Source organism: Carassius carassius, chromosome 29 (assembly GCF_963082965.1).
Source record: "Carassius carassius chromosome 29, fCarCar2.1, whole genome shotgun sequence".
Classification (NCBI taxonomy): Eukaryota; Metazoa; Chordata; class Actinopteri; order Cypriniformes; family Cyprinidae; genus Carassius; species Carassius carassius.
Genome location: NC_081783.1, coordinates 18,675,113 through 18,687,454, shown reverse-complemented (window position 1 = coordinate 18,687,454; position 12,342 = coordinate 18,675,113). Strand labels below are relative to the sequence as shown.

Genomic DNA, 12,342 nt, shown 5'->3' with positions numbered 1-12,342 from the left:
CAAATTGCAAAACAGAATAAGTAGTATGGCAGTGTGCCATTCAGAACATGCCCATTGACTGTAGAGTCTTGAAATGACTCTTCGGCACAGGTCCTTCTGCTTACAGTGTTTGAGAGAGCACTACACATGTGTATAGTTTAACCAGAAAACTCTTAGGTTTATCTGAGTACTGATGATTTAAGGCCACTAACCTGGAAAACTTTGGTTTTCTCAGCATCAACTCTTTTAGCCTACTCATGAGTTTCTTTCTTCTGTTGAGCACAAAAATGAAATGTTGAAGAATATTGGAAACCAAACAGTTAACGGAAGCCACTGACTTCCATATCATGGACAATTACTAAGTTAACAGCAACTGTTTAGTTACCAATATTCTTGAGACCACAACATTCTTCAAAATATCTTCTTTTGTGTTCAACAGATGAAAAAATCTCATACAGGTTTGGAACAGCATGATGGTGAGTAAATTATGGCAGAGAAGGAAGTAAACTAAGGAAGTGAACTAGTAGGAAGGGATTACTAAAGAAGCGATTATACTTGTAAACCTGTACATTTTCAAGGTAAACTGATCCACTTCAACTTCCTAAAGTTGCATAAAACTAGTCAATCAGATTGGAAAATTTTTTATTAAGAAATTGTTAGCATTATTTGTTCACTCTATTAGCACTATTGTTATTTTACACAAATTGGATGCAGCTAAAAATGCTTTGACCATACAAATTCTTGCCAATAAAGCAGACTAAATTAAACCTGAGTGGAAGTTGACAGAGAGATGCTGCATGTGATTTGATAGTAGGATGATGAAACTTGAACTGCAAACCCTGCTGGATCCGAACACACACCATCAACCAATCAGATCGTCTGATCTCCTCCAGCCTCCCATCAAGGGTTGTGCTCTGAAGGTCAGCTGACTTGCTCTTTCTCACTCACACACACACACACACACACACACACACACACACACACACTTACTCCTCCATTCTCATACAATCACACACTCTCTCACCCCATATTTCACACACTTCTCTCCCCTCCCCCCGCGACTTGGTTTTTTGCCCTCCAGAAACGAATGGATCGCTCATGTCTGCTTTAACAAGTGCTGTTATTCAGCTCGCGCTATTTGAAGCACTCAAATCAAACGGCGTAACACAGACCTGACTTGCACACACATATATAAATGCAATTAATCATTACAGTCGAGCAAAAAATATATAATCATCATAGTTTAAACCTGTTTATTATTATTATTATGAGACTGCAATTTCATTTTTAAGACAGAAACACCTCTATCTGTGCGTGAGATCAGTGTGATATCTGCAGCACGCAGCTGTCACCATGGTAACCACTCTTGTGAGAGAGAAAGAAAGAAAGAGAGACATAGACAGAATAATTATACGATTAAACAATTAAAGGAGCAGCTAAAACGTTCTCCAGTGGATGCTGGTACTGCGGCTTCTTCCGTCCCACAGTTAAAAGGAACAATGAGTGTAATAGTAACCTTTGACACCAACATCGCACAGTGAACAGCTTTCTGGTCTCTCCGTGTCTCCTGCCACCTCTCCAGGGTGGAGGAAATAAGAGTTTGCTACTCGATATCACCGGCAGCACAATTTCGCTCAAGAGCCCTTGTGACTGCGAGTTTGAATGCACCAAATATACACACACCTCATTCATTAGTGCTACAAAATCCATCCATATATTCACACTCTAGCTTTCTATTTCAAGTTTTACCATGTAGAAAACGCCAGAGCGGCCTCTATCTCACTGCAAAACACTCTTTAATATGTATGTGTGTGTATCTGTATCAAAGATTTAGGGCCCTATTTTAACGATCTAAACGCAAAGTGTAAAGCGCACAACGCAGGTGCACTCAGGGTGTGTCCAAATCCACTTTTGCTATTTTAACGACGGAAAAACGTTTGGCGCACCCGGCGCATGGTCTAAACGGGTTGTCCCTATTCTTTTAAAGAGTAATGGGTGTTGTTTGGGCATAACATGCAATAAACCAATCAGAGTCTCATCTTCCATTCCCTTTAAGAGCCAGTTGCGCTCGTGCCATGACGAATTTGCTATTTACACGGCGGAATTTGGCAAGCACAAAGACAGAATGCATCTCCGAGATTAAATGGACTTGCTCGTGTGCGAGCAAATAGATAGCCTAATTCTGATACATGCGATGACTATCCATTATGACATGTAGGCATTTTTATATTTAATTAGCCTACAAAAATGGTTTATGGCGCAGTCTATTTTCAGCTCCTTAAAATAGCAATGAGCCAGCAATGAGCCAGCAATGCGCCTGAACACACCTCTTTTTTAGACCAGCACACCCTTGGGCGCACAAATGGGCGCAAATGCATTTGCTAATTAAACGACGTGGCGCTGGACGGGAAAATGCGAACGGCGCCGGACTGAAACTAGCAAAAACACTTGCGCTCCGCATTGCGTCGCATTGCGTCGGGTGTATGATAGGGCCCTTTCTGTGTTACATTCATTTTTTATACAAAAACAACATTAACTAAATTCAGACAGTGAAAACAGCTTTTTGCAGCAGTAATTTAATGCTGGTTAACACGATACATTTTACAGGAATACTAGCAAATAATAAAAGATTAGAAAAAGAAGTGAGGTTGAACTTTATTCTATATGCTGTGGTCAAAAAGTTGTCTCAAATTAGGTGTTGATGGTGTTTCAGTTCACCCAAACTTAAATTCAGTAAATGTGTTTTGAACTTGTTTTGTGTTGCTTTAAATAGTGAAAGTTGTAAAATGATGGGGAAATGGGACTGGGACCAAGTACAGGCTATATTTGTGAATATCACCCTATTGCCAATTGATAACAGCTAATTCACAAACACACACACACACACACACACACACACACACACAAAAGAAAGAAACAGTGACAAAAATAAAGTAAATAAAAACACAAGCAAAGCAATGTGTCAAATAATATCTAAATGCTGAAACTATTCAAGATTTTATGTTCAAAAGTTTGCAGTTGGAAATATTTTAAAATGTTTTTCAAAGAAAAGGATGCATTTATTTGATAAAAAAATACAGTAAAAAGTATTATTATGAAATACATATTATTATAATTTACAGTGACTATTTTCTATTTGAATATATTTTAAAATGTAATTTAATTCTGTGATGCAAAGCTGAATTTTCAGCATTATTACTCCACTCTTCAGTGTCACATGATCCTTCAGAAATCATTCTATTATGCTAATTTTGTGTTTTAAACATTTTTTATTATTATTAATGAAAGTTGTGCTTAATATAGAATTTTGAAAACCGTGATGCATTTTTTCTAGGATAGTTCAAAAATAATTTTAAAAAGAACAGCGTATATTCGAAATATGATTCTTTTGTATATACATTTTTAAATTATGATGTATCATTTATTCTGAAATCATTTTTGTACAGTACTGTAAGATGTGGTACAGAGTGTGCTTTACACATGGGATCTATACTCCATAACACACTGAATCCCAATGGAGCCCGCAGAGAAAAACCAGCTGCTAATTAAAAAAAAAAAAGTTGACACAGCAGGTCTATCAGAGCCAAACGAGAAGAGCTTACATTAGCATCACCTCCACTACTTGAGCACCTCATCACAGCATATTAACACTACCTGAGTTTAAGATCGGCAAAGACACTCATGCAAACTGTTTTACATCTTCTGAATCACTAAGGCCTGAAAAATACTACTCAAAAAATCCACTCAAGCTCAAACACAAAAACTATACAAGCTCAAAAACATTTTACAATGTGTCACACTGCATTTCTATGCCTTGCAGAAAGGGCTTTCAGTTCTGCTGCTGTTGTGCCAAATAATCATTAAGTTTACATATTTATAGTTAAAACATCCAGTTTAATGGCACAGACATTTAAATGAAACTCTATCACCCCTTGAATACGGAGGTCTGTCACCACTACAATATTCAGACCTCTAACAAATGGAAAAATCTAGTAAACAACCTTTTATTCGAGCCAAAAACGCCCACAAAAGGAGACCCACATGCAATGTGGCAAACCAGTTCATTTTGTTTCTAAATTTGTGTTTTTGTTTTCTATGCCTATATTTCAAAGGACCATAGGTAAAGCATTTTCCAGTGCATTTTCGTCATTTGCATGCGAACCCTAGTGTAAGTGGATTGTCTGATTGACTTGTCGAATAATCGAAACGTGGAAACCCTGTATAATTAAAGGTTATTACCTGAACTCGAAAAGTGTAAGATATTCCATAAAAATGGTGTTAGATTTTTTTTATTATTAATATTGTCTGAAATACACTGTACTGTACAATAATAATATATTTCTGTCATCATTTCTTCAAGTTAAACCACAGTTTTATACTGAGGGATTGTCATGAACACCTTTGAATTTCTGTGTTTATCTTACAATAGTTTAAAATGAAATGGTGAAATGCTGGTGAAGTGACTCTAGAGCTGCTCTGGAGTCACATGTCCATGTCCTCATACAATGTTCAATATTCAAAGACACTAGTCCATACTGTGATTTAAGTGTATAGCCAGACTTTCGATTCATTCATCCAAAATATTCCATCACAAAATGCTTTTTTGTTGTTGTAATAGTTTTTACTGAAAAGCTAAACAATACTGAGACCCTGAAAAAAGCATGGATAAAAGTTTTGCAGTGTAAACTAACTAAAGCGCAGCATGCTTATTAAAACACAAGCGCTAAAAATATTTAAAAAACTCACTAATTGGCTAGCTGAGCATCATGACCCATCCCTAGTTAATATGGCAGCAGTAATAAATACACAGACGCAGCATGTGTGAAAGGGGCCCTAGTGTGATTGTCTCAGAAATGAGCTCGGCTGAGTCGACCTGCTTACCTGAGTCAATGTGTTTCTATGAGTTCATTTCAATTAGACATTCCTGACACATCTCTCAGAGCTGAGGATAGCGTGAATGAGGGCTGAGCGAGCGAGCGAGAGAGAGAGCAAAGTGAAAGAGAGAGAGATGGGCACAGTAAGTGATGAATAGTTGATGAGATGCTCGCAGGCAGAGCAGAAAGGGGAAAGCTATTCTCTTTTACGCTCCCTCCTCCCTCTCTTTCTCTTTTTCTCTGGTGTGCAGCCCCCCTCCCCCTTCAGTGCATCTGGTTTTCTCTTTCTAGCACTCTCATTGCTTACCTTCTCCCCTGTTCCACTCGTTTTTCCGCAATAGCATCTCTCCCGCGCTCCCTTTCTCTGTTTCAGTAATATCTCCCCTCCTACTTTCCCACAGATTTGTGATATCAGGAGAGCGCTGGCTATAGAACAAAATATATATTACTTTTATTTTCATTTCACGTGCGCCTCGGCTACATTCGTGACAGATACATCTGATTTCTGTGAATGACTGTAGGAGAGCGCTGGGCGAATGTCTTGTGCGCGTACAGCGGGGTCTAAAAGTCTGAGAGCTTGGTGTCATTAAAGCATAACTGTAATATATGTTTTTAATTTTTTATAAAAATGTATTTGTTTATTGTCACTCAAACTCTACGTTAATTATTTTATTTAATGCTTATATTAATTAGAAAAATATCTGCATTTTCCATTGCAAATGATCAACTGTAAAATAAGCATTTTTGCACATCTGTCAATGATGCAAGAGAGCGACAATATATAAAACAAATGATGTTAATTTTTTATTTAACTTTTCACCCAAATTATTACATGGATATTTTGCAAAGATAAACAATGTCATTTAAATTGAATGCAAAAGATAGCATTTTTCAGACTACTGCAGTAAAACAAAAGACCAATGTACAAAATACGAAGAAAGTAATTAATTTTTGTTTCTGTTGTTTTTTATTTAACTAAAGATCTAATGTTGGTCAATTATTTTGTAGTTACAAATCTTATACAAAGTCATAAATAAAACTTTTTCCACATACATTTGGACCTCACTGTACCACATGACCCAAACAGGAAGTCATCACAGACATAATTACATTCCTCCATCAAGTACAATCAGCAAAAATGAACTGATGTGACGGATTGCATAGTTAGTGTCCATGTACTGAAGCCGCTGGACTACCAAGGAAGTTTGTGAGCACGTGTCAAAGGACTGAAGATAAACTTAGTGCTGTTCAATAATTCAGTGACTGGGTAAACCTCAACTGTCCTTCTGCAGCTTAAAGGGCATCACTGTCTCTTTAAGCTTCTTATGAAGCTCCATTGCTCCTCTAACACAACTTCATACAGCATCTACACGTCAGATTAGAAAGCACCAGCTTCCAAGGGGCTGCTCTCCTCCCTGTGGGAGATTTGCCTGCATTATCATAATCTGACCAGTAGGTGGGGCTGTTTCTGTGACACCGCCTCTGATGTTCTGCATCCCTTCATGGCTTCAGGGGCTGTGCAGGAATGTTTAACAGACTGCAGTGAGGAAAAAAGTAATAATGTTGCGAGCATAAACGTGCCGCTGTTTGCGATGGAATATTAAAACAATGCGCAATCAATACGTTCATTAATATTTTCCATTTCGTATCTGAGTGCTTTTGATACAGGCTGCTTTTTATCTTGCGTGAACACGCCGACTCGACTGCCCTCGGCTTTCTGTTCTCTCTGTGTTTGAAAGAGCACATGGAGAAGTTACTGTGAAATATAAATCAGAGGCAAATGAGAGAAAAAGGAACACGGTCAGCTAAAACTCTGCACTCTAGACTGCAGCCTGCATAATTCATACGAGCTCTAGATCTCTCGCTCTCTCTTTCTCTCATCAGCACTGACACACACACACTTTCTCAATCCTCTTCCTCTCCTGCAAGCACATTCAAACTTACAGACTGTGTGTGTGTGTGTGTGTCTCTCTCTCACTTTCTGCTGCAGAGTTCAAGGTATGGTCACTCTGATCAGTCACGTTTAGATCAGTCACACTGGGCTAGATGTTCACTCATACCCTGTCTGTCTGTCCTTCTCTGTAGTCTGTCGGTCTGCCATGTCTTTCAGTCTCAGAGCTGGATTGTGTTTCTGAGCGCACCGGTCTCTGTGGATCAAGACTGCTCTCATTTTCTTTCTAACAAACAGCAACTCTCGCCATTTGACAGACTTTTGCGCTGCACATTTTCCTAAAGGTATGCATTAAGCTTTCAGATTTGACTGAGTAAATCCTCTTAAAATCACCTGACCTCCTTCACATACACTATTTCTGCATGACACTTCTTTCCTATCTCCCTTTGCCCAAATTTTTTAGAGTAAACAAAAGCCATTTTCCATTAATTCACAAGTCAACTCATTCATATCGGCTCAGTGACACATACAGTGAGCCAATTTCACCAGCTTGGATATCATTTTCTCAGCACATAATTGATATTTATATCTACCATTCATCATTCTAAAAACAAACACGTAAATATAAGACCTGCAATTTTATTCAAATTATAAAACAATATTTTATATTTAGATGTTATTTTAAATAAACGTATTTCCATATGCAACCTGTTTGTATTTTTATATTTGCATATGCATTACATTAATTACATTAAATGTTATTATGTTATATAATATTATATTATATTAGCAAGAGGTAATTTGCACAGTGAGCATGTATACATTAAATGCATTATAAACTGCACCACATATTTTTGTCTGTGTCTCAGATATACAGTGTTTCCTAAAACCATGACTGTCTGTAGAAACAGAAAAAAAGAACAGAAAAAAAAGAAAGTCCTTGTAATATAATTTTAGGGTAACATTATTACTAATTCAATAATATGCCATCAGACTAAAAGAAAAGACACACAGGAATTAAAGAGAGAGAACACTTAAGGCTCTGTCTCGGGATGATGGAGTTATTCCAGCAAAAACTCATTTGTGCATTTATGTCAACTGGATTGGAAATCACAATGAAAAAGTAAAAATGATGAGGCTAATATCTCAAACAAATCAACCAATCAAGTACCATGCAAAACCCTTAATTTGAACCACACCTCCTCTGAAGGTCACTTGAAAACCATTAACCAATTTACAAGACAAGTTGCAAGCAATTTGAAGAAATAAAATATATCTCTGCACTGAAACACAGCTGTTGTTTCAAACAGTTCTTAAAGCACACTGAGATCAGGGTCATTTCTAATTCATAAAATGTAAATATAATACAATGAAAGCATCATTAAATAAAAAGTAATTTTAAATTAAAGCACATACATGTCATTGCAGGCTATTAAACATTTAGCAATATATCAGATTATAATAGAGAAGGACTGTGAAGCCAGAGCTTATCTACATTTGAATGGGAATCCCTTTCTGTAGGGGCCTTGCCGCTGCCACCTGATCCTGAACCAACCACAGCCAGGAGATTTCCAGTTTCCCATCATGTGGTTTCCTGATGCCAACCCAAAACGAACTGATATGCTGCCGTCCGCATTATTTACACACAATTCTGAGGCCCGAAACTTCACATTACCCCAATGGCCAAGAGACATCTGATGCTTCTCTTCACACATTCACTTACAACATCATAAGAAGGTTAGAGACCTGCATGAATCATGGCACATCATGCTGCATTATGTGAAATCACGTGTTTCGAATGAACATGGGCGACTCTCATGTATATTGCTTCATATTGATCGAACTCCATTGCCTGAGAGTACAGAATAATTGGTAATTTATCAAGCTGATGGCCGTGGCAAACTGTTTTAACATTTGTTTCTAACTAGTATGTTTCTATGTATTATTTCTAACTATTCTAATAGCCTACCTATTCGAATAGTGATAAGAAACAATTAATTTAATAGGATTTGTATTTGTTTATTTGATAATAGTACTTATTCCTGTTCTACTAATCTCAATAATGACAAATTACTATTGTTACTTTTTTTTTTTTTTTACTGTTTTCTGTGGCGATCTGAGGTTCAGATACCAACAAATAATTTTAAACTAATATGTATTCCATTCGTTGCTTGTTCCTGGTCCAATGTAGCAGCTATTCATTTGGTCTAATTAACTATAAAAATAATTAGACAGTACAGTTTTCCTAATACTAGACACTGGGAAAAAATGCTGCGTGGTGTAAGATTTGCTTTAAAACTATTTTCACTCAGAAACTGATAGTAAATTTAAAAGCAAGGAACACATATAAAAATGTGACATTCTGAAGTATAGAGACTCTGGTAAGCTTTATTATTATTATTATTATTTATTAATCAATTTAATAATTTATTATTGACAGTGTAGTACTGATTTATTAGAGCGTATTAGAATTTTGAAAGAAAACATTTTTAATCTTACTAATAAGTAACTATGAAGTGACTAATGGACATTGGGATATAAAAGAAGAATAGTTATTTGCAAAACTGGAATATGGATAGCGACGACTGGAATACATACTAGTTAAGAGCAGATGCTTGAAACCTCAGATCCTCATACAAAATAATAGTAAATTGTATTACTATGGTACAATATTTGTCATCACTGGGACAGTGTAAATCAAATCCAAAGCTGGAATTGAATAGATACTAGTCACTACACTAAAAAAAAGGCATTTACTTTGAAACAATTTTACAAATAATTACAAAGAAACAGCAAGTAACATTCAATTAAATGTGAAATTGTACAGTAGAAAGACTGAAATAATATTCTCTTGTAAAACATACTCCAAAAATGTAATTAATAATAATAATAATAATAATTTTTACAATGTATCAGAACACATACGTCTTTATTGCGTCTACTGAACTGGTGAAAGTGAAGAACTCATTAGTCACTATTAGTAATTAATTATCGCTATTTTAACGGAATAAATGTTTAAGCGGCTTGCCACAGACGTGGTGGTCAATACCCCCTCTGGGTCTGTATGCGTGTGTGTGTGTGTGTGTGTGTGTGTGTGTGTGTGTGTGTGTGTGTGTGTGTGTGTGTGTGTGTGTGTGTATGTGTGTGTGTGTGTGTGTACTGGTCTACACCTAAATGTTTATAACGGTGATTGGAACAATACTGCAGAGACGCCCAAACACAAGCGACCCATCTCCCGTTCTCCTCTAGAGCAAAACGCAACGTTGTGATGCTCTCCGAGAACGAGCAGTTATTCGTTAACAATGAAAAGCCACAGCCACCACAGTCACAGTGAATAAACTTACCGCAGTCTTCACATAATATGCTCTCCACATCTTTCTTGAGGGTCTTCTCGGTGCTGTCCAGAGGAGCAAACGACGCTTTGAATACTAAAGGCTCCTCCGTAGGGTCCATGAAAAAGATATATCTGTGGTGCTTCTCCACCGCCACGCACGGAGCCTCGGAGCCGAATTCCCCGACGGTGACGAGCTGCTCGCGCTCCAGCCCGCCGCTGTTCACCGGCCACACGTCCAGCACTTTGACATTCACACTGTAGGGCTCCACGGAGACGTTCTCGGGAAGCGAGCTCACCTCGCCTTCGATCACCACGGCCGATCGGTAAGCCTGGTCCTGCAGCGAATCCAAACTCGGGGCGTAGCAGGCGAAGGAGACCCCGATGACGAGCATGGAGAAATGCACCGGATCAAGCCTCCTCATGCCGTCTGCTGTGGCTCAGGGGCGGCCGGCGGCGCTGCTGCAGTGCTCTCGGGGCAGAAGGTGCTGGGGGACTGAGTGCGAATGGGCTTGCGCAAGTGTCCATGCCATCTGCGTGTGCCGCTTTCCCCATGCACTTGGTGACGGGGGAACACCAGCCGCTGAGGAACCGGAATCAACCCCGGTCACTGCTGGGCTGCTGCATTCTCCTTCAAAGCACAATACCCAAACTCAATAAGCATGCATGCATAAATGACGCTCCTTTGCTGCAAGACGCTCCTCGCGCGCGCACACTCTCTCTCTCTCTCTCTCTCTCTCTCTCTCTCACTGTCTCTCGCTAGCTATCTATCCAGCCAATGTCATCATCACAATCATCAACATAGCGCGGACGGACAGAAAGACGCCTCGCTCGTGCACACAAAAGCGGCGGAGATGCAAAAAAGCTCCGAAGACGCGCTCCACCGCGCAAACGACGCGCTGCTGTTTGGCTGGGCGATGCAACAAGCGCGCGCCCTCCGCTCAGCGGCTTTTACGTGAGCAGATCTCAGCCGTCTGCTTGAAGTTCTGGCGCAAATGTGCACTAATGTCACGGGAGCGTCCGACCGACAAGCCAGCCAGCCGTAGAAAGAGATCCCTCGAAAGCAGTCAACCTGCTGGCTTAAATGTGCGTAAATTGTGTTAATACGCCGCGCGACATCAACTAATAGAGAAACGGCAGTCGGGCCACCGCGGCAGACCGCTGACGCGATGACTAACGCTGCGAAAAGCAGCTGGAAATGCAATCGAAGCCTGGTGAAAAGTGCGTTTGCCGTGATTTTCTACTCGAGAACAACCAGCATTTAGGTCACATTCACCATTTTGCCCCAAAAAGCGATCCGCCACGCGCCAAGAAGAAAGATACACAGCACACCACCGAGCATCCTATCAGCCATATTTACCCCGGCAACAGGTCCTGCGGGTATTTGCCATGTACCCAGGGCTCTATATTGAGAGGAGGGGCACGGTTATTGCGCCTTCCTGACAAGTCAAACTAAATGAGCCGAATGATTCGCCACAGTCCGGAGGGTTATTTTGTGCACGGTTTGGACTGGGTTTTTAACTTGAACATTAAGGTTACATCATGCGTAAATGGGTCGCGAGAGAACGAATGTGCCATTGCCGTCCTGTACTGAGGCTGCTGTAGGGCGACATCTGCAGTCACAAATCCCCAAACACCTGTCTCGCTTAAGACTCGAGTCGATATTGTTTTCGAGTTTGCTTTACTGGGTCAATGACGAAAAGGAGTGTTTGAGAGGACAAAAATCTAGTTTAAAACACAAGCACCAAGTTTTTTTCAATGTTATCTTTGTATATTCACGTTGGATTTTTGAAAAACGTTTATACCATTTGCGCCAGAAACATTGCTTAATGACGGCCATCATAAAATAAAAAAGTAACCTACTGAAATACTTGATTTCGAATTTTATTATTATTTTCAAAAAACGTTTATTTTCGCGGTTTTCATTTTTAATGGTATTAATCTTTATTAATGTTAAAAATATTGAATTATATTTTTTATATAATTTCGATTATATTTATTTACAATAACATTATTAATATTGGTTATGATTTATTAATAACATTTGTTATCTTTGAATCATTAAAACCCATAAAATTACTCTATTTGAGCTTAATAAAATGTGCCTTTCATTAAAGTCAAAATAACTTACCAAAAACTGAAAAAAAAAAAATGTCTGAAAATGATCAGAAATTATTTGTATACAATCTTGCTTAAGAAAGAATCTAATTAATATTTGAACATTTTTGACTGACAAATTAAAAGTAACTGTGGCATAACCAACTTGC

At 38.7% G+C, this 12,342-nt stretch overlaps 1 protein-coding gene across 1 annotated transcript in view; it reads right to left on the bottom strand.

The window, feature by feature from the left end:
* The window catches only part of nrg2b (neuregulin 2b), a 69,687-nt gene extending 57,864 nt beyond the window's left edge, over window positions 1-11,823 (bottom strand). The window contains exon 1 of the mRNA XM_059516184.1: window positions 10,089-11,823. Within this exon, the coding sequence (XP_059372167.1) occupies window positions 10,089-10,500 (412 nt within the window). The 5' untranslated portion in view covers window positions 10,501-11,823. The remainder of the gene's footprint in view (window positions 1-10,088) is intronic.
* Between the last annotated feature and the right edge of the window lie 519 nt (window positions 11,824-12,342).